Source organism: Nerophis ophidion, linkage group LG02 (assembly GCF_033978795.1).
Source record: "Nerophis ophidion isolate RoL-2023_Sa linkage group LG02, RoL_Noph_v1.0, whole genome shotgun sequence".
Taxonomy (NCBI): Eukaryota; Metazoa; Chordata; class Actinopteri; order Syngnathiformes; family Syngnathidae; genus Nerophis; species Nerophis ophidion.
The window spans coordinates 2,500,626-2,523,649 of record NC_084612.1 but is presented as its reverse complement, the minus strand read 5'-3'; the positions used below and the strand labels follow the sequence as shown (position 1 = coordinate 2,523,649).

At 41.3% G+C, this 23,024-nt stretch overlaps 1 protein-coding gene across 2 annotated transcripts in view; it reads right to left on the bottom strand.

The window, feature by feature from the left end:
• The window catches only part of vps13c (vacuolar protein sorting 13 homolog C), a 91,668-nt gene that overhangs the window by 12,489 nt on the left and 56,155 nt on the right, over positions 1-23,024 (bottom strand). For both annotated transcript variants that reach the window (XM_061875996.1, XM_061876005.1), the window contains 28 exons: positions 22,827-22,958; positions 22,642-22,731; positions 22,294-22,449; positions 20,860-21,124; positions 20,618-20,778; positions 20,431-20,552; positions 20,064-20,361; positions 17,212-17,601; positions 16,997-17,101; positions 14,377-14,532; positions 14,172-14,297; positions 13,973-14,106; positions 9,675-9,801; positions 9,369-9,604; positions 6,753-6,897; positions 6,543-6,683; positions 6,399-6,480; positions 6,253-6,322; positions 6,071-6,182; positions 5,890-6,003; positions 4,069-4,199; positions 3,918-3,999; positions 3,722-3,835; positions 3,570-3,645; positions 3,328-3,491; positions 3,199-3,244; positions 2,999-3,122; positions 56-170 (listed from right to left, as the gene is read on the bottom strand). In XM_061875996.1, the coding sequence (XP_061731980.1) occupies positions 56-170; positions 2,999-3,122; positions 3,199-3,244; positions 3,328-3,491; positions 3,570-3,645; positions 3,722-3,835; positions 3,918-3,999; positions 4,069-4,199; positions 5,890-6,003; positions 6,071-6,182; positions 6,253-6,322; positions 6,399-6,480; positions 6,543-6,683; positions 6,753-6,897; positions 9,369-9,604; positions 9,675-9,801; positions 13,973-14,106; positions 14,172-14,297; positions 14,377-14,532; positions 16,997-17,101; positions 17,212-17,601; positions 20,064-20,361; positions 20,431-20,552; positions 20,618-20,778; positions 20,860-21,124; positions 22,294-22,449; positions 22,642-22,731; positions 22,827-22,958 (4,014 nt within the window). The remainder of the gene's footprint in view (positions 1-55; positions 171-2,998; positions 3,123-3,198; positions 3,245-3,327; positions 3,492-3,569; positions 3,646-3,721; positions 3,836-3,917; positions 4,000-4,068; positions 4,200-5,889; positions 6,004-6,070; positions 6,183-6,252; positions 6,323-6,398; positions 6,481-6,542; positions 6,684-6,752; positions 6,898-9,368; positions 9,605-9,674; positions 9,802-13,972; positions 14,107-14,171; positions 14,298-14,376; positions 14,533-16,996; positions 17,102-17,211; positions 17,602-20,063; positions 20,362-20,430; positions 20,553-20,617; positions 20,779-20,859; positions 21,125-22,293; positions 22,450-22,641; positions 22,732-22,826; positions 22,959-23,024) is intronic.

The following is a 23,024-nucleotide window of genomic DNA, read 5'->3' as shown; positions in this document are numbered from 1 at the left end:
TTTCTATAGAATCTCCTGATGAGATGCATGAAGACAAGAGTCAAAGTGTTCCCACCTGAAAAAGGTCAAAGCCTTGTGACTCTGTGAGGTCATAAGGTCGGATGATTCCGTCCTCTCTGATGAGTCGCACTGGACGAAGTTTGGTCACTTCCTCTGTGGACTCCGCCACCCTGCCACACACACACACAAACACAAACACACAGCTGTAATACAGGTGACTAATGACGAGGCGGCTGACGCGTGGGCATGCTGAGAAGAGGCAGTGCATTGTGGGTACACACGGTGCTGCAGCGTCTCACCTGATGTGACCTCTGCACGACAGCGTGGAACAGTCACGTCAAAAAAATAAAACAGGTGTGTGAGTCACGTGCCCAATCAGGAAGAGCGAGGTTGGCGCGGCGAACCAAAGATGAAAGAATGTGTGTTGAAATCGATTTGTCAAAAAGACTCCAACCGCTGAACGCGAGCGATGGCGGGCATACTACGTGATCGGTCAGCCAATCACCATGGGGAGTACACATGCACGCGCACATGCACAGTATCCACGCTCAGCAGGCTACTGAACAACGCTGCCACAAAGGCTAATAGCGTTTTTTTTTAATAGTCGTCATTTCTCTAATCTAGTGTTGTTTTTGTCATGTGTTATGCTTGTCAACCTCCACCATAGTTGAAGTCCTGTGTCATGTTTGTAATCATGTGCCATGTTTGTAGTCCTTTGTTATGTTTGCAATCATCTTCCATGTTTGTAGTCCTGTGTCATGTTTGCAATCATCTGCCATGTTTGTAGTCATGTGTCATGTTTGCAATCATCTGCCATGTTTGTAGTCATGTGTCGTGTTTGCAATCATCTGCCATGTTTGTAGTCATGTGTCGTGTTTGCAATCATCTGCCATGTTTGTAGTCCTGCGTTATGCTTGTAATCATTGTAATCATCTGCCATATTTGTAGCCCGGCGGTGTGTTTGTAATCATTGCAATCATCTGCCATGTTTGTAGTCCTGTGTCATGTTTGCAATCATCTGCTATGTTTGTAATCCTGTGTCATGTTTGCAATCATCTGCCATGTTTGTAGTCCTGTGTCATGTTTGCAATCATCTGCTATGTTTGTAGTCCTTTGTCATGTTTGTGGTCCTGTGTCATGTTTACTGATCATCTGCCATGTTTGTAGTCCTTTGTCATGTTTGCAATTACCTGCCATGTATGTGGTCCCACGTCACGTTTGTATTCATCTGCCATATATGTAGCCCTGCGTTGTGTTTGTAATGATTGCAATCATCTGCCATGTTTGTAGTCCTATGTCATGTTTGCAATAATGTGCCATGTTTGTAGTCCTTTGTCATGTTTGTAATCATCTGTCATGTTTGTAGTCATGTGTCATGTTTCCAATCATCTGTCTTGTTTGTAGTCCTGTGTTATTGTTTGCGATCATCTGCCATGTTTGTAGTCCTTTGTCAGGTTTGCGATCATCTGCCATGTTTGTAGTCCTGTGTCATGTTTGTAATCATCAACCATGTATTTAGTCATTTGTCATGTTTGCAGTCATCTGCCATGTTTGTAGTCCTGTGTCATGTTTGTAATAATCTGGCATGTTTTTAGTCCTTTCTCATGTTTGTAATCATCTGCCATATTTGTAGTTATGCGTTATGTTCAAAATCAGCCGTTTGTAATCATTCCCCATGTTTGTAGTCCTGAACCCTCTTTGTAATCATCTGCCATGTTTGTAGTCCTGCGTTGTGTGTTTGCAATCATCTGCCATGTTTTTAGTCCTGCGTTATGTTTGTAATCAACTACCCTATTATAGTCCTTTGTCGTGTTTGTAATTTTTCGCCGTGTTTGTAGTCCTGCGTTATGCTTGCAATCAGCTGCCCTTTTGTAGTCATACATAGTGCTTGTAATCCCCCGCCATATTTGTAGTCCTGCGTTGTGTTTGTAATCATTGTGAACATAGACCATGTTTGTAGTCATCCCATGCTTCTAAACATCAATGGTATGCTTTCAGTGCTGTGACATTTTTTGTACTGTAGTCTTGTATGTAATCCGCCATATTTGTAGTCCTACGACATAATTGCAGTGCTGTGCCATGTTTATAGTCTTCTTTCTGCCTCAACATGCACTACTTTCTGTAGGTTTGGTCAACCAACTCAGTATGCAGCAGGGTTAGGGCTGGTTATGCAGGGTTATGGCCGGTATGATGTCATGTGATGTGCATAAATCTGTCACACTTGAACATTTTGTTTTTTCAGGGAGAACTTACCATCAGTCTGCTGCAGCTAACGTCCAGAATGAACAATACTGAATAAGTAAAAGTGTAATACAGTGGAACCCGTTTAGGTCGATAAACATTACAGCCATTGCTTGAACATTATTTGTGACTTTGGCCAGAGACGTGAGGAAAATGCATGCTAATAAAAGGATCTTTGAACTTATTGGCAGATTGTTTACATTGTTCTCATCAATTTATGCAAAACTAAATTGGAGGCACTTTGTTAAGTGCAGAAAAGGTAATGAAAGAGCTGAGAAGAAGAAAACCTCTGGCTCTATGTCGAAGCAATCAAGGGAAGGGTTCCACTGTACTTGGAACATCATCATGTGTACTCAAGACTAACTTCATTTATAGAGCACATTTAAAACAACAAAGTTGCGCTTTTCCATCAATAATAGACAAATACAAACAAAGAAAGTGAATTAAAAAAAATACAAATCCCTTTCAAGTAACTCTACATTCAACAGCAGACAGAGGGTCACTGGTATTTAGTGAACATATAGATGGTTTTAAGAAAAAAAAGTGACAGTTGAATGTAAGTTAAAAGTGACTTGCAGATGACCACATACACAAAGTTAGCATGTTAAGCTAGCAGGAGCTTAACATGTTAAATACTCACAGCAAAATAAAGTGACACTGGAGCTCGATTACACACGAGCCCCCCAAAAAAAGAGAACATATGAACATTAGTCAGCAGACGAGGAAAAATGCTGACGTGATGCGATGTTGACCATACCTTTGTATGCCCTGGAAGGTGCTGCTGGCCATGTCCACGATGCTGCCAGTGGGTCGGGCAACCACGCCCACCAAACCCTTCCCGATGCCTTTAAAGAACCCAGCGGTGCCCTCCTTCTTGGCTCCTGCACACAGAACCCAGCAATGGGTCAGCTGGAGCCACATCAGCGCCAACAACCAAAAGTGCGGGTTACCACGTACCCTCCACGGGTTTGGTGACGATGCCTGTCACTCCACTCATGACGCCCTGCGCACACACACACCTGTGCTGTAAGTGTACTGCAAGTAGTGCAATCACCACACGGGGGCGCTGCACTGCTTCATTCCCACCTTCAGCAGACCTTTCCCTCCTTTAGCCAGACTCTCGCCAAAGTCTTTCGGGGGGCGATTCATCTCTTCGCGACGCTTCTGCTGGTATTCTTTGTCCATGGTCATGGCGGCCAGACCTTTTCCAACCGAGCCCGTGATCCTGGACACCACTCCTGCGGCACCGCCTGCGGGAAGGCCAGAGGTATACACGAGCCTCAGATCATCTCAAAATACAAAGACGAATCCGTTCTTCTTTGTCTCACCAACAGTGTGACCCAGCAGGCTGCGGACGCCGATCACGAAACCTTCCGCGAACTCCTCAGGGCCTTGGACCGCCCCCTGACCCAACGGAGATAGGACGTGCTCACTCACTATGATACAAACGCGCGCGTGTGTGTGTGTGTGTGTGTCTTACCTGAAAAGGCTCGTAAAAGAAGGCTTCCACACCCTCAGACAGACCCCGGATCAGTCCAAACGGGTTTCCCAGGACATCAAGACCCAGCACCAGAACATACATCTGCTTGAGGAACTGTACCCCAGACATGACACGCCAATCAGACGACAAGAACCCACAGCACAAGACAGGAAGTAGAGAGAAGCAGGACCAAGACCTGCTCGCTGTAGTGCCGCACCGCCGCCCACATCAGCTTCTCTCTGCGGTAAAACTGGTACTTGACCTCGAAGAAGGCCAGCCTGTCAGGGGGCAGAACACAGCGGCCAATCACACGTGAGCACAGTGACGTGTGAAAAAAGGCGCTTTACTTGAAGATGAGGTCGTCCACGTCCGTCAGGGTGGCGCCGATGCTTTTCAAGAGCAGGTTGAGGGATTGAACAACGGCCACGTCTTGAGCCGAGTCATCTCCGCTTGAGCCCAGGGACAAACTGAGGTGGAGCTGAAGGGCGGAGACACACAATTAAACTCGCTTGAAATAAAAAGCAGACTTTTTTCTCAATCTCACATAAGTAAACAAAATGTGTAAACAACTTGCATTGAACGTTTATGAGTGCTGATATTTGGCATTTTGATTTATATCTTTTTTTTTTTTTTTTACAACTACAACAGAACTACATTGCAGATACAAAATAAACATATGATACCGGTATTTTAAAAATAATAATTAGTGAAGTAGACAGTAGGGTTGTCCGAAAATATTGATTTTCGAATTAATCACAATTCTTATTTGAAACGATACTTAATCGATTATAAATAATCTAAAATCTTCTTTTTTTTTTTTTTTATTACCGTATTTTTCGGACCATAAGTTGCAGTTTTTTTTCATAGTTTGGCCGGGGGTGCGACATATACTCCAGAGCGACTTATGTGTGAAATTATTAACACATTACTGTAAAATATCAAATAGTATTATTTATCTCATTCGCGGAAGAGACGAAGAAAATGTCAGCAATCGTCACATACACGTCAACCAGTAAGAATTCGGCGGGGGAGAGTCATGGCAGAAGTACATTGTGGGTCATTGAATGCTAACTGCTATATGCTACTGCCGTAACTATTAAAATGGATAATTTCAGCGTTGGCGATAACTCATAAAAACTGAGAAGGGCTGAACAAAAATTGGACCGAAAAGAAAATCATGTACTGCAGATTACAAGATGGACGTAGTGAAATATGCAGCAGAAAAGGACAAGAGGAAGCGGCGCATACCTTTGGAGTTGGCAGAGATTTTTAGAAGAGACATCGAGGAAGAAGATTTCATGGGATTTATGGATTAGGAGTGACAGATTGTTTGGTAAACATATAGCATGTTCTATATGTTATAGTTATTTGAATGACTCTTACCATAATATGTTATGTTAACATACCAGGCACGTTCTCCGTTGGTTATTTATGCGTCATATAACCTACACTTATTCAGCCTGTTGTTCACTATTCTTTATTTATTTTAAATTGCCTTTCAAATGTCAATTATTGGTGTTGGATTTTTTCAAATAAATTCCCCCCAAAAATGCGACTTATACTCTAGTGCGACGTATAGATGTTTTTTTCCTTCAGCAACAGGCTGAATAAGTGTATGTTATATGAGGCATAAATAACCAACTGAGAAGGTGCCTGGTATGTTAACCTAACATATTATGGTAAGAGTCATTCAAATAACTAACATATAGAACATGCTATACGTTTACCAAACAATCTGTCACTCCTAATTGCTAAATCCCATGAAATCTTATGCGTTTAGTCTCTTACGTGAATGAGTTAAATAATATTACTTGATATTTCACGATAATGTGTTAATAATTTCATACATAAGTCGCTCCTGAGTATAAGTCGCACCCCCGGCCAAACTATGAAAAAAACTGTGACTTATAGTCTGAAAAATACGGTAGTCCATCCATCCATTTTCTACTGTCCAAGTTTTCTTAAAAAAATAAAGCAACTAAAAGCCTTGTCCAGCTGATTGCTGACGTACACTATTAGTTAACTTTTACGGCAAATGAATTTCGGCTCTAAATATCAGTTATCGCCTTCTTGACTACTAATAATCGGTATCTGTATCGTCCATGAAAAAAACAGTATGAGTCGATTTCTGGTAAACAAACATAAAACATGTTAGTGTGTGTTTGGACCTTGATGGGAGAGATGTGGAAGTGCTCAAAGAAGTTCAGTCCTGACGTGTCACTCAGAGAACTTTCCATCAGTTCAGCCTGCAGCAGCTCCACGTCTTTTTTGATCAGCTGAGTCTGAAACACAGAAGTCACATGAGGCCCGTGCGCATCACATGACATCTGGCGACACCCCCATCGCTACCTCTTGTCCTTCCGCCTGAGGGTCAGCGGCGGGCGTGAACAGAGCCAAGACCGCCGACAGGAAGCCCTGATCGATCTTCACCGCCATCTCCTGGACCAGGGCCATGAAGTACCTAGGCCGTGACACGTGTGTGGCGCTCGTCACTTTGTCGCTATGACGATCGCCCGCGGTTACACACTCACTTGAACTGCATGACGTTGCTGTGCTGGTTGAAGCGCGTGATGACGGACACGTCGATGAAGGGCTTCGGCTCTGTGGAGGAGGAGCTTGGGGTTAGACCAGAGGACAGTGACATCACAACAAGAAGTGTTTGGGACGAGTCAACCACCTGAATCCAAGGCAATGGACTTCGGGGGAGGAACCGGGTGGAAGACAATGGGGAAAATGGCGCCCGGCAGCTGGTTGTCCACCTGGACACGCGCGATAACACACATAAAATTGTGTATGTGCTCACCTGTGTGTGTGTGTTTACCTGTAGCCAGTGTAGTTGGGCTCTCAGGCTGCGCTGATGCTGAGACCGTTTGAACTCAACCTGGATCCCAGACAGGAAGTTCCTCCTCACTGGGCAGGAAAAGGGCTGTCGCATCATCATGATGACGCCACTGAGGTTCACCTAGCAAACAGGGACATTTAAACGTTTGGACAATCACTTTCACAGCCTGTGAAAGTGTTGACCTCTGACCTCCAGGTTGTGGTCTACTTTGACCCAGCCGCCCTGGGTCTTCCCACTGAGTTGATTTTGGTAGGTTTTCTCCAATAAATTGATGATCTTCTGACTGAATGCCTTCCAACGATTCTTCCTCTTCATCTCCCACACCACACCTGAACTGTATAACACACATATATTATTTTTTTTAGTTCGAAAGGTGTCACAAAATACCAGGTGTGCCGAGTGGGAGTGGACAAAAATGTGTCTGTGCTCAACACACACGCCAGGTTAACTTTCGCTCTAATCTCTGCCAAGGCGAGGTTGCAAGATGGACAAAAGCTCACAAGGAGGGCAACCATTTTAGAAAATATGCCAAATTTTGGACGGCTCTGTCCTCTCTCCAATGCTGGCATTGCTATTGTCCGTACTTAATCTTTTTGTATGGAATAAATTGTTAATATTTAATTTTAGTCACTTCTCATTACTATAGACAGCTTTAGAAAAAAAATAATCTGGGTGGACTCTTCCCCCGTAAAGGTTGGGTCCCAATGAAGGCAACACACACTAAAGTCATATGTCAGAAATACACATTGAACCTACGAGCAATGGAAGCGTGAAGTGAAGTATATTTATATAGCACTTTTCTCTAGTGACTCAAAGCGCTTTATATAGTGAAACTCAGTATCTAAGTTAGATTTAAACCAGTGTGGGTGGCACTGGGAGCATGTGGGTAAAGTGTCTTGCCCAAGGACACAACGGCAGTAACTAGGATGGCGGAAGCGGGGATCGAACCTGAAACCCTCAAGTTGCTGGGACGGCCGCTCTACCAACCGAGCTATACCGCCCCAATTTACATCTGTGTCTTACACTTATTTACTTATTGTTTTTTTAAAACCTAATCAATCACTTGATTCTAAAACATTGATTAAAAAACCCACTGATATGGTTTGTCAATTAAATGTCATATTGTATTATTAATATTATTATTGTCCGAGGGCAAAGTGTGGTTAGAGTTACTAGCATCCTGCCAAAAAATATGCAACAATAAAAAATGCAGCACTTGGATATTTTATCATATAGTTGTATTATCTCAGGGCATTCAATCGATTCCAATTGGACTGTTTGGTTTGTCTAAGAAGACATTTCGCCGCTCATCCGAGTAGGTTTCATCAGTTCGTGCTCATAGACTTAGATTGATCAGATTTAGTCTTTGATTTTGGTTGGTCACATCTAGTCTTAGACTTTGATTGGTCACATCTAGTCTGAGTCTTTGATTGGTCACATCTAGTCTTAGATTTACATTGGTCACGTCTAGTCTTAGACTTAGATTGGTCACGTCTAGTCTTAGACTTAAATTGGTCACGTCTAGTCTTAGACTTAAATTGGTCACGTCTAGTCTTAGACTTAAATTGGTCACGTCTAGTCTTAGACTTAAATTGGTCACGTCTAGTCTTAGACTTAGATTGGTCACGTCTAGTCTTAGACTTAAATTGGTCACGTCTAGTCTTAGACTTAGATTGTTCACATCTAGTCTGAAATTTAGATTATACTTGTGTAGCGCTTTTTTACCTTTTTAAGGAACTCAAAGCGCTTTGACACTATTTCCACATTCACCCATTCACACACACATGGCGGGAGCTGCCGTGCAAGGCGCTAACCAGGACCCATCAGGAGCAAGGGTGAAGTGTCTCTCTCAAGGACACAACGGACGTAATGAAGTTGGTAGAAGGTGGGGATTGATGCAGGAACCCTCAGGTTGCTGGCACAGCCACTCTCCCAACTTTGCCATGCCGTCCTGTAGATGTAGTCTAGCGGCTGGTGCCAAAACCCCAAATACTGTACTATACTCCAAAAACCATTAGGGTGTGCCTGGGCAAGGATAGTTTCGCCCCATTGTTGAGAAAAAAACAATTGCTTTGATGCAAACAAGACAAGACAATAATTTCCCCTTGTTAGCATTAAGGAAATTGTGTGGCAGAACGATCGCTACCAGTCCAATGCTGTCAGAATCACTCACTTTAGCGTTCCATTCAGTTGTAAACAAATGGGATAAATGGCATTCTGGTTACAGAAATTTCTAACTCCTGTTTCTTGTTGGAGGCTAAATTGCAGTCTGTTCGAAATATGATCCAGTTTAGAAAGCTGTTTAAACTAAAAGGGTTTGCAAAGTACTGTACAAGGAAGAACAATGATGATAAATGTCTAGAACTTTATTGAAAACTAGATATTATTCCTCTCATTATGTGAATCATAACTGACATAAATACTTATTAAAAAAGCTGTTGTCTTTAGAATTCATTGACGTAAAATGTTTTACAAAATGATAAGAGGAAGTTAATATGTGTTAGTAATTACTAATTGGAAAAAGGGGTAGGAGGATTAAATAAGCTTTGCTTCTTCCTACTGTTTTTCGGACATGTTTCAAGAAAAATGTAAAAATCTAATATGTGATGTATCGCAATTGTATACATGTTCGAAATAAACTTAAACAATAACCATATTAAATAAATAATCGTAATATTTCCATGGTGCTAATATCAGCAAAACATGTGATGCTTAAAAATATCCGTCTAAACACAGGACTTCATCTGTGGCGAAAATTTAACCATTTCAGAATTCCTTCCTGTAAAAAACACACAATTACGGTACCTGGGAATGCCGATGTAGGCGACTTCCTGTCTGCTGGCATTGTTGACCAGAGAGAGGCCAAGGTTTTGAAGTGACACCTTGATTTCCTGTTCAAACTGCTCCAGTTCTTCGGCCTGTCGAGCTTTGGTCACCACGGCAACATCTTCGGTGAAGAGCAGCACCCGCTGGCGTCCGTCTAAGAAGGACACCCAGTGGACCTGGGACAGGCTGTCGTAGGAGAACTGACCGACCTCGTCCTGTGACAAAGTTCAGAAGATGTCAAACTTGGAGGGTCCCTGGAGTCAAGTGCACTCCAGTGCGTCAGACCTTGAGAAGGTCTGTCTGTCCAGAGTGTTCCATGCAGCTCCAGCTGAGGGTTCGAAGCCCAGCAGGGTCGTCCCAGGCAAAACGTCGAGCCTCGCCGGGTTTCAGCTGATGAACCTCGTCACAACCACTGAGAAAGAAGAGCATATCTGAGTGTCTTTTCTACTGTAAAGCCGCAGATGTCTCAGTGGAGTCCAAGACATACAGTTAGCATTGGCAGACACAAAGCAGCAGAGATGTGAGCACTCTTTCGAAAAATTTGGAAAATGAAGAAAAGTAGAACATTTAAAAAAAGAGGAAAATTTATATAAAAGGGGACATTTCTATCAGCACAACATACTGCCATGCAAACCTTGAAAATAAAATTTAAAAAATCAAGACTACTGTATTTTTCAGACTATAATTCGCTGTTTTTTTCATAGTTTGGCTAGGGGTGCGACTTATACTCAGGAGCGACTTATGTGTGAAATTATTAACACATTACAGTAAAATATCAAATAATATCACATCCATCCATCCATTTGCTACCGCTCATTCCCTTTGGGGTCGCAGGGGGCGCTGGTGCCTATCTCAGCTACAATCGGGCGGAAGGCAATTACACACTGGACAAGTCGCCACCTCATCGCAGATCAAATATTATTATTTAGCTAATTTACGTAAGAGACTAGATGTTTAAGATTTCATGGGATTTAGCGATTAAGAGTGACAGATTGTTTGGTAAACGTATAGCATGTTCTATATGTTATAGTTATTTGAATGACTCTTACCATAATATGTTACCTTAACATACCAGGCACCTTCTCAGTTGGTTATTTATGCGTCATATAACGTACACTTATTCAGCCTGTTGTTCACTATTCTTTATTTATTTTAGATTGCCTTTCAAATGTCTATTCTTGGTGTTGGGTTTTATCAAATAAATTTCCCCCAAAAATGCGAATTATACTCCAGTGCGACTTATATATGTTTTTTTCCTTCTTTATTATGCATTTTCGGCAGGTGCGACTTATACTCCGAAAAATACGGTACATTTCCTGCAATTCCTCGTTATTCAGTCATGTGAATTCTTCCCGAAATTGAAAAGCAGTGGCTGCCAACCAAGCTAAGATGGCTGTTATACAGCAAGCAGCGCGTAAACTCCCTGAGTACAAAAGAGGCTTTATTCCTCCTGCAAAAAGCAGATATGAGCAAAAATTAAACCATGCAATGGAATAGACCCCTATAATTCATCGAAAAAGGATTTGGCAATTGATATCAAGGATTGAACGTCTGTCGCCTTACCAGACGTATCGAACGATTGTGCTCCAGCCATAATTCTACACAACCTAACAGATGAAAACTTTGAAAAGCATGGAGGTCTACAACTTCTTTGTGTGTGGCTAGGTCAAAGAAATTGGTATCAAGACTCTCTTGCATCGTTTCTCCTCAGGTAAGGTTGCATTTCAAGATTTAACTTTGCGCCTACTTACAACTGCCATGTTTGTTGCTGTTGCACGCGTTGTTTACAAGTAGCGTGTTTTTCCCGCTTTTATCAAAATATAACAATAGATGTCAACATTGTGTATGTGCTGAAAGTTTCCTTTATTATTGTTGCCTTTGGTAAAATCTTAACTCTTTCAGTTTTTGCTCACATTTGATTTATTTTACTTTGGATCGCCGAGTTGGTGCTATTCGAAACACTCGTAGCGAACGTGTTTAAGAAATACAAATAATATCAAGATAATACTTTAAATGGGAAATAATAAACGTTAAAAGTATATCAAACAAAACTTTAACGAAGTGCGTTCTTCGACTCTGCTCCCCTGGAATGGAGTGTGAGATACTTTTCTGGACGTCGTTTTGTAAAATCTTGCATCTTCCGCCCTTTTTGATAACCTCTCGAAGTCTGAAGAAACGTTTATCCTTTGAACGATTTGTAGAGCCGAAAACAACACAAGCATAGGGCATTTTTCATCTAGAAATGCTAAATGGCGCCTAGCATCCATTGAGAAAAGAGCTAACTTGACCAGCACGTATATTAAATGAGCGGGACGTTAGATGAACGTGGCATCAGTAAAATCCAAGCAAAAAGAGGGTTGCATATGACATCACATCTGTTTTTCTTCTTCTCGGCTTAATTCACATGATGGTCAAGCAGCTTGAGCGTAGGATTAAAACAAGTGAGAGTGAGTGTAGAGATTGAGCAGAAAATGCCATATTGCTTGGGTGTTTCCTGTCGGTCAATTAGAAAAATAGGAAAGAGTCCCGAAAGAAGTGGTTCATAAAGGTAATAAATTCAGAGAAAAAACAAAGTGCGTTGAGGGAAATGGCTCTTCAAATTAATCACAATCATCTTATTATGGAATACAATCGGACCGTGCTTCTGTCTGCAGCAATCACTTTGTAAAATATTTGTTTGAACATATGATTTGTTTAAGAAAACTTTTGCGATGCAATCGAGTTTATTCTCTACTATATTAGCAGCACAACTAAACAAATAAATAACAACAGCTTGATATCGCTAGCAAACATTGCCGAACAATAGGGACGTTTACAGCTAAATAATGAGACAAAATATGAACTTCACAGCATAAAAAAAAATGCAGACATGAATTGTAGATGAGAGTAATATTTGTAGCAGGAAATGAACTTCAAACACACTTTTCCTTTTTCTCATTAGTGTCACGATCACAGCAGCTAGGTAGATAATTTTCTCACATTATGATAATTGAAAATGTAATGCAAAATTCTATAACATGCATGGAAAGACCTCAGAAAATGTTTCCCATTTGGCAACTCTAACATGTAGCCACGCCCCCTTGGGTAACATATTTTTGGTGTTGTGACCTCTGTTTAATATCAGTCACGTCAAAAATACACCTTCCCGCTGGCTACTAATACTCTAGAAACTACGTGTCAAAATCACGGCCCGCGGGATGGATCTATGGCCCCCGAGATGATATTTGATTAGTATTAGAACTGGCCCGCAGGCCACAGCCGCCTGGTGCTGTTTTGCACGCACCAATACTCCATCAGTGTTGGCGCTAGGAATTTTCAAAATCAAGTCATAAAAATGGGGTCCCACAGTAAATTTTTGGGGTCCCAGTTTTTTGTAACCGTTTTTAAAAGCAAATGATAAATGGATGCATTATCCTGTTATATCTCACATTCTATATTATTATAAGCAAATGATAAATGTATGCATTATCCCGTTATATTTCACATTTATATTGTGTTTTGGAAAAAGGATGTCATAAATGTTACATAATTCATTAAAAAAAGAATACAAAAGAAAACACATTCTTATGCGTATGTAAATGTATTCAGTTATAAACATAATACATACAAATTATTGTTACAGTGTTATAATTATTGTTTAATGTGGTATTGCCACTATGATACAAGATTTGTATTATAATCCTTAAACAAAGTAACAGTGAAACTCATGAGAATAATCACTGAATGGAGAACTGGGGATGGGATTAAATAAATTACCTTCTTCCCACTCACTTTCAGGCAAAACCAGACAATCATTCATTACATACTATACATTACCTTTTACACTATATTAATTTATATTATTATGTGTTGTCAACTTTGTACTTTTTTTTGTCATTGCCTGAAATAAATAAAATAAATAAATAAATGAAAAATGAAAGGTATTCATTCACTTTCTGTTTCTTCTTTACTTTATGGTTTTAAACTTTACCGTTGCCAGTATTTTTTTCTGTATTTTTATTGTATAATTATCAGAATGTGTTTGTTCTATTTTTTGGCAAAAGTAAGACAAAGAAAACAATCTGAAGTTGTTTTTATTTTTTAGTTTTAATGCCATGATTTTAATAGTCTGACCCGCTCTGCACAGATTTTCCTCTATGCGGCCCCTGAGCTAAAATGAATTCGACACCTTTGCTCTGGAGCTACAGCTGGTTGGAAACTAACAATGTTCGGATTGTAATTATCCAAATATGATTAGAAAAGTGGATAACCGGCATCAACGTTGTGGCTCGGAGAGCGAAATGGAGGAGACAACGAGTAAGGTAGCTTGATGGTTAGTAAACTAGTGAGCTTGTTTCCCGTCTTGCAACTCAGTGCTGCATTTTAGCCAGGAGAAATAGTGAGCGTTCAACACATGTTGTGTGGATCCTATTTTTATTGATATTTCATTTAAAAAAGAAATATGAATTTCCAAAAAAAAAAAAAAAAAAGCACGAGTGATATTTCAACGCAAAAAATATTGTTTAAAAATGCAGATTTGCACAATTTTGTGGACATTTCACATGCCTAAAGCAGTGTGAGTGGGAAGCTGATTGACCTCTGACCTTTGTCTGTAGCTGAGGTTGACCCACGGCGTGTGGTTGACCAGCAAAGCGGGCGCCGCTCCTTCGTAGTAATCACTGAAGCTGATGACCGTCGAGTGGTCGGAGATGTTGACGTCCACGATGATACCGCCACACTGCATGAATAAAAATGTCTTCATTAGTAAGCTGCCATGTGAATGGTCCAAAAGGAGATACCCACCATGGCCAGGCACAGCAGCGTGCCGTTGTCCTGGCGATTAAAGAAGAAGAACTTGGAGGCCGACTCGGATCCAACCACGCGCACACACAGTTTCTCCGAGCTGCTATCGGGCCAGAGAGGGAGGCACTGCAACGGCAGGACCACAAACTCTCAGCACGCATGACATGCCCGATGACGCAGGGACACGCAGACAAGATCCTTTCACCTCAGTGGACGAGATGTAGTGCCACCTTGCCGTCGTCGGGCTGGTGATCTCTCCCACCTCCAGCTCATAGGAGGACTTGTTGACCAGGGTGTAGAAGGGACTCATGGTAACGATCTTGGTCAGGTTAAAACTGCTCATCTGGATGCTCACGCCCACCTGTGTTAACATGTTCGGTGTGGTCAGCTACAGCCGATCGAACAACTAAAGCTGCGAGCATGTATCTCAGGGTTCAAGTAAGCGCTTTTTTGGGCAAATCCTCAGAATGATAGTTTGTCACCATGCCTCGCCCACACACTAAAGCGTAGGCAATTAAATTTGTCATCACCCATTTGTGGAGTATCTGGGATTTATTTGAACTCATTTGGTCAAAGTCCCTAAGATGAGTTGGTAAAGTACGACCCCTAATTTTCAGCAAAAATGACCCAACTTCAACATGAACACTTGAAAATGTTATGTGTCCTGTCATGACAGACGTCTCTCCCAGACTTAGTGACAATCTTTGACACTGGTGCCAAGGGCAATTTTTTTTCCTTTTGAATTTAGTGTGAGTTCAAGAACTCCATATTTTACCAAGCCTGATGGACTCGCAAACTTTGGTCAGTTTTCATGCAAGTTAGGGCACCAAAAATACAAGGAAACGTTTGGAAAATAAACATAAACAAAATATTTACAATAACTATGTGGACAGAAGTAGAGGGACACAGTTACCGTTCACATTTGTACCAATGCGGTACCAATTCCCGATACCTGGGAATCGATACCGGTACTTAAGGGTACCAATTTTCAGTACTTTTTTGTGTGTTACTAAATATCACCATAAGTTCCGGACTTTAAGCCGCTACTTTTTTCCAACGCTTTGAACACTGCTGCTTATAAAACGGTGCGGCTACTTTATGGATTTTTCTTTGCTGACAGCCATAAGGCCAATAGTTTACAAAACACAAAAACAAAAACAATGAAATGTATGTGCTATAACACTCTTTTGAGCGAGTTTGCTCACGGCAGTTGCTGCAGTGCCATTCTGTTTAGAGCTTTAAACGGAAAGTACAATTGCTGTTCCGTCTTGTAATCATCCATACTGTTTTTACTCCTATGAATTCTTCTTTCATAACTCCAAGCAAACTTTGGAAGTTTAACAACTAAAAAAATTCCTACTTACTAAATGGTTCCATGTGTAATGTCTGTAGGAGTGTTTTCATGCATATTTGTACGTGCAATTGTAATGAAATGAAGCTAGAGTTGTTATCATTAGCTAATATGCTAACACGTTCACGAGTGTCAGTGTTGGTATTAACTTAGAATGGCGTTCTTTTTCTATTGTTTCAGTTTCTTAAACTTACCAAAACGTCAACGTGAAGGTATTGAGTCTGTTTAGCTAATTGGAGATCTAGCTTCTGCAGCTAGTGGGTCCATGACAATGACTTCTTTTTTGTTTGATCAGCTGTTTTACTGTTACAGGCACCGTTTGGAAACAATTAAAGTATGTAAATATACACTTATTAAAGATGTTTATTTACGTTTACATGCATGCATGTATACACAATGTTTTCTCCTCAATAGTACCGTGGCGTGCGAGCGTGCTTACATACGTACATACATACAGTCCAGTGGGGCTAATGGGGAAAACTACATTTCTTCTAAAATGTAATGCTTATGCTTAGCAGTGTGCTCTATAGTCCGGAAAAAACTAATTGTTTTTGATAAAAAAAAATATGTTTTTTTTTTACATTTAAAAATGAGCTGATTATGGTAACTGCTGTCCAGTTATTATATATTGTTTTATAACCACATTTCTGAGTCTCACATTTAAGACAGTTGCAAGTCCAAGACATTAGAGGGCAGTAATGTATAGTTTACGTTGTGTTGTTTTGGCTGTTGTTGCGCCCTCACAAGTGTTAATACTGTAAGTATTGTACTTATTCCACACCAGGTGTTTGATTGTAACGTGCATCTAAGTTATAGCTTTCATCAACAGATTAGGAGGTGTTGAACTCGCCATGTATAATCGCTAATGCTAATAAGTAGCATGTCAAAAACAAAGCCAATGTATATTCGCATCAAGCTAGCGCTTTTTTGGAAAAGTGGAGTCTAACGTTACTTAGGTTGGAGCGTTTCTTTGAGTCAATTTCTTTGTAGCTGTCGAAAATTGCAACATTACCTAGAGTTAGTTTGACTGAGACCACCCTCAGTGCTGCTGGAGTGACTGCCGTGACGTCTTACGCGACCCAGGTACTGTAACTTTGCATGGCTTCTACGTGAATCGGTGCCCGGTAGGACCGGACGGATTTGGTTGGTGGCAAAAACAAAATCCCTCGATTCGGTACCCATCCTAGACACGGGTCTTAATACATAAATCAAACTTTTGGACGAGAGTTCTTATTGTCCAGAATTATTCACTTTATCAAGACATTTTGGACAACTGTATGCATTGTCAAAGGGCCCTTGTCTGTTCTTGGTTTTCATATCTCTGACCTCCCCAACATCTTTTAGAAAGAGTGCAAGCTGTTATAGCCGCAAAAACGAACCCATTTTTTTCACATTTTACTTCCTACAGCTGTCCCATTATTTTCGTCCACATAAAGTAACAGCAATGAGCTGAGAGGAAGAGGCGGGGTGTTACCAGGAAGTCCAGGTTGTTGGCAGGACAGCGTACGCAGCCATAACTTCCCACCGTGTCCAGAGAGAACCCATCGGACCACGAGCTGGTAGAGACGCACAACTGCAGCTGAAACGTCAACAGAAAAGATCACTAAGTTGATTTAGAGTGCGGAGGGAATCAAATAGAGAGTTCTGATTCGGCGTCTGGTGGTCCCGAGCAGTCGCGCAGCATCTCACCTTGTTCTTGCTGAGAAGGTTTTTCCTCCTGAAAGAGAACAGGATGATGTCTCGGAAGTCAGCCGGGTGTTTGACCAAGATGTCGTCCGACCGGTACTGCAGCACCCGGGACGTCTTGTTGATGATCCAGAAAGGACTGAAGAGGGACAGCAGCAGGCGGCTGGGCGTGCGCGCCACGTGCACACTCACGTCCACCGTCATGCTGCTGTTGGCGTCGCTCGTGAGGCAGACGGGGAAAAACTCTGGCATGCTTTGTTCCACGCGAATGTGCCCGTGCCAGTCGTGGCCCTGGTACTTCATCAGAACCAGCGACATGATCTCGCCCGCCACGCGAGCGTTCAGGAGGTCCGACGTGCTGCCTTCTGGAAGTTCACAGGAATCGGCAGAATTCTGGTGAGGAAACATCATCAATTATAACGAAAGTCGCAATATCCTCTGATTTTCTGGCAGACGCAGGAACATTATGATGTCATCTTTTGTAACTCCCAGCTACACTCACAGACAGTCCCATTTTAATGTGTGAGCGAGAACGAACAGGTAGCTCCAAATAATTGTGGTGGTCCACTTCTTTTTGGCCATATTATTTCTCCACAAATGAATTGCAAGAGAAACACTGAAATGATTGATGAATGACTGGCAGCTGGACAGGACAACAAAACCAACTCGCCCTGGGCAACAAGGCCTGAGAAAATGTCGACCGTCATGCTAACAACAGTGCAGCATGATACCTTGAGTAAAATGGCAGCCATTATATGTGGAAAAGCTTGTTTCTTTTAATTGTTATAATTTAGAAATTAGCGTGAATTGAGATTTTCCCAAAAAAATTATTCTCAATAATACCGTGAAGTATGACAGTTTTACACTGGCATTTAAGTGTTTGCGCGGTCTGTGAATAAACTACATCTCCCAGAATCCAAGATGGGGGCATTGAACGTCACAAGCACGAAGTGAAGTGTGTTCGTACTTGTCGTGGATAAAATGAAATCTTTTTGGACATTACATCTGTCCATAACTGGTTGAGTAATGTTGCTAACAAACACACAAACAAGCACAGGCCAAAACATAAGCTCTGTAGCGGAGGTAAGAAAGTCTGCATTCCGCAAAGCTAAGCGCGCCACTTTCGTTTGGAATGTTTCCAAGGCGACACAGAGTCAGCCGATCGTGGTGCATTGCACGGTGGGAATTCACCCAAAACAAAAATACTCTTTACGCGAGAAATAATAGGAAACTAAAAAGCTACTTGATACATTCTCAAACCATCCATCTATTTTTCAACTGCTTGTCTGTCGATATCGCGCGGCGGCTGGACCCTATTCCAGAAGGCAAGGCTAGAAAGTTGCCACCTCATGAACCATCAAACAGAAAAGATAATAAAAGCCAGAGAAGCCAAAAATCAGTTTGTGAGGTATTTACATTATTAAAAATTATACTGGTAGTTTTCTTTTCTGAGAAACAATATAAAAAATGACCAATGCAGAGGACACGGCTTCCCATAATGTAAACATTGAGAGACACTTAACAGTACATTTTTGTTTTACACTTTTTAAACTGGATATTTACATTGTTACTTTAAAGTTATTATTTTAAATATATGCTTGAAACAGTGGATGTTCCTGCACAATTATTTGAACATAGAAATATTTGTTTGCAGTAATAAATATGATTGGAACATTTTAACATTATGTTTGTGTTCCATTACAGTAAGTGTGTTTGTTTATCCTAAACATTCCTGAAACGTCATTTTACACACTATCGCATTTTTAAGTTTTTTTTTTGGACATAAACCGCAATAACAATATTTCGTGGCCTTAATACTGTGATAATATCGTATTGTGAAATGTTATACTGTTACATCCTTACTAACCAAACTTTGTTTATCTATTTAATGTATTTTTAGAGCTTGCAATATTTTAGAACAGGGGGTCTAAACTTTTTCCACCAAGGGCTGTATAATGAAAAGTCAAAGTGTCAAAGTATGTGGGGGTCATTTAGATTGTTTTTCTATCCTAAAAAAAATGCTAAAAACAGAAATTATATGTATTAAAAAACAAAACTTTGTGTCAGCTTTGTGTTATATGGGATTAAGCATAATAATATTATTAGAACTATTCAGCTTTTTCTAATTACATTACAATTTTTTGCTCCTTTTTTCTTACATTTTTACTCTTGCTGCTTTTTCTCCCTGTATGAATAGAATAATATTACTGCAGTTTTCAAACTGCATTACCATTTCAAAAATTGTGCCATTGCAAAAATATTAATGTTTAGTTACACATTTTACAGTATTTATTATTGATGTTGTAATTTTTCAAATATTTAAGGATAAACTACTATTATTTTTATTTTTGAACTAACTAACTAAAAATTGTTAATATATTTATTTTATTTTTATTTTTAGAGCTTGTAATATTTTAGATCAGGCGAGTCCATACCTTTTCCACCAAGTGCCGCATACTGTTAAGTATGCGTGGGCTCTTTTCATATCTTTTCATTTAAAATAAATGCTAAAATCAGATAATATATTTATTGAAATACAAACCTTTGTGTCGGATTTTTGTTTTTATAGGTGACTAAGTATATTATTAGGATTTACTTTTTTTTAATACATCTTAATTTTTTCTCTTTCTTCTTACATTTTCAGCACAATGTTACAATATGCTGCGAGCCAACAAAATTTGCAGGCCACACTTTGGACACCTGTGCCATTGGTGTTGCAAACCGCCGATTTTTGACCTTAGGTGGCGCGGTAACTAAAACATGAACCTGGCCAGATAAGCCGACTCAACAAAAAAAATGAAGCAAGACAATAGTGTGATGTCCTGCTTTGCAAAGATCAGTGAGCGTCCTGGTACCTCCATCATGTAGCGGACTGTGTACGGCAGCAGGTTTCGCAAGGTGGCCACCGGGTGGAGGTGGATGACGTAGGCGGGGTCCCAGTCGTCCTCGCCGTAACTGGTGATGTGGCGCAGGACGTCTGGCGTGGCCAGGGTGCTGACCATGAGTGGCAGCAGGCTGCTGTCGGCCGCCGGGCACTGCAGCAGCGCGCGCACCTCCGAGCTACGGTGCACCTGCTCCTTCCACGCCACACATGTGGACGACGGCCCGTACTGGTTGTCCAGACAACCCGCTGGACGCACGTACAGCTGGCACCTGCAAGGGGAGCGATCAGAGGGGGCTTATGGTATGTGACGCCACATACTGGCGGCATGGGGTTACTACCTGTAAGTGTCTAACGGGATGTGGAATTCTTTCTCGGGGTGGGCCTGTCCCAGACTTTGCAGGCTACGGGATTTCGGACAGAACTTAAGGATGTTGAAAGGCATCGCAAAGTGATTCTTGATCTGAAAGCAAAAATGTTGAATGGACGCAGTAACCATGACAACACAGACTTGTAGAAGGGGCAAACCTGCAGAGGAGAGCGGATGGTGATGACCTTGTTGCCCTCGGCAGCATCGATCTGTATCAGCACGGACACGGCTTCCTGCAGCATCGGACCACGGACGTTGTAGAGGCAGCGGCCCGGTTTGTCCACGGGAATTTTGGCAATCTCGCTGTATCCCGTTGGCACTGCGGGATCAGAGACAGTCGGACATCTTTACCCTTCATTCTCAGAAGCGCCTTCAGAATAAATGAAATAAACGTTCTGACCGATGGTGAAGTAGAACAAGGAGCTCTCCTGACGCTGCAGAGCTGACAGTTTTCCCCGAGAGGAGGATTCAAACACGGAATGTTCCAGGTCCATGGTCTGGTCCACCGAAAGCTCGAGAAGCTTCCCTTGCTGCGGGACGCCCACCGGCCTCAAGTTGGCGCTGTGCTGCACGATGACGGGGATGCCTAGAGCGTTGCGAACGGTGAATGGAGCCTTCTCCTTCATGGAGGAGTCAAAGGTGGGGGCGGTTCCCTCCGAGAAGGCCTGATCACAGCATGGAAAGCATAATTATTGTGAAAAGCATTTATGTCGAAATAAGTGGCTGTCAACAACAACTACGAACACTTAACCATAAAGTGGGTCTGGGTTAGTTTTTGCCTCATCCCTCACTTAAAGCGAGAGTGAAGAATGCACTACCGGCCTGATAAGACCTGATAAGTTTGAAACAGAAAGAGATGATTCAGTATCATCTGCTCAAAGGTGCCACCTGGTGGTTATTTGAGCACAATGCAGCTACACCTGGATAGTTCCACTTCTTAATGCTTCAGTTACACGTAGGATTCTCAAAGGAATAAGGCATGAATACAACATTCCCGACTGTATATTTGTGACTTTGGCCAGAGACTTGAGGGGAATGGATGACAACAATATATTTGTTTGTTGGCATGCTTTTCCTGCATTTGTAAATTTTAATGTTTATTATTCTGTTTTCATATGATCTCACACTATCTAACACAGCTGCTGCAGTAATCTTGTTGACTGCAATGACAATAAAGCTTTCTCACATCTGCAAATCTTTTTTCCTGGAAAGTCAAAACTATTTTTTTTTTACAGATTAATTTTGTTATTGCTGTGGTTAAATCCTGGCTAATACTGCCATGCTTTTATTGTAACGATTGCAGTACTTTGCACTTAACAGGAAGTCTATGTATGGCCTTTTCAAATGCTGTGTAAATAGACAGTGTTGCTGTTGATGAAGTCAACAATACGTCGACATAAACTGATCAGATTTTTTTTAAATAAAATGTATCTCTTGGGTTCTTGTAGTTAATGTCGAGAAAAATAAATTGCCCATATTTGTTGACATTGACCTTAGTTTCCTCAGTTCCCAAACGTTTATTGAGTGTTGTTAAAAGAAAAGGTGATGTAACACAGTGGTGAACATGCCTTTTCCCAACTACTTTAGCACGTGTTGCAGCCATGAAATTCTAAGTTAATTATTATTTGCAAAAAAAATGTAAAGTTTATGAATTTGAACATCAAATATCTTGTCCTTGTAGTGCATTCAATTGAATATGGGTTGAAAATGATTTGCAAATCATTGTATTCTGTTTATATTTACATCTAACACAATTTCCCAACTCATATGGAAACGGGGTTTGTACATGTTTTACGTTTTACTGCAGGGATGATGTAATTATTAGTTGTCTTACCTTAGCCAGGTTGTTGAAGACGTTGACAGTGCACTGGGTCATTGTTACGTTCATGGTGTCGGTGGAGCAGATGTTAATAGCCGTAAGAGGTTCGGGAAGGATGACAAAGTCATCTCCATGGACAGGACTCTTGTCCTGAACTGCATTGCTTTTTATCTGCAGGACCAAAAACAGCAGACTGTAATGAAACTGAGAAACAGAAAATGTGCTTCAAAACATGCACTTTGACTCTTTTCGACACTGCTTGACAATGGTTAGCTGCACATTTGATGTATTTCTAAACACAGCAGCTCTGTTGGCAAAAACAGATAGCAGTTAGCATCAGCATTTAAAAGCTAACAGTGGCACCTCGAGGTCCAAGTTCCATCTGCGTGTGCCGCCGTCGACTCGTTCAATCAGAGGCTCCCACACGGCATGGATCTCGTTAAAGTAGTTCACCTGCACAAAAATGAGTTCCATGGCTCTTATTATTGTGCAGCCATGACGTTTGACGGATGTATGTATGTATGTATGGTAGGGTGAGCATTCACTACCTCAAGCGTCATATTGGCTTTCAGCTGTAGCAAAGATGACCAGTTTTGGGCCGAGCCGTTAAAGGAGGACTCTGCCAGCAGCAGGGGGACGGTGCGATGACCTAGACCAGATTCCAGCGTCACCTGGATGACCTGCGAGGGAAGAACACATCATCAAGAACACCAAAAGATCAGCCTTTGAGAAATTTTTTTTTTCCA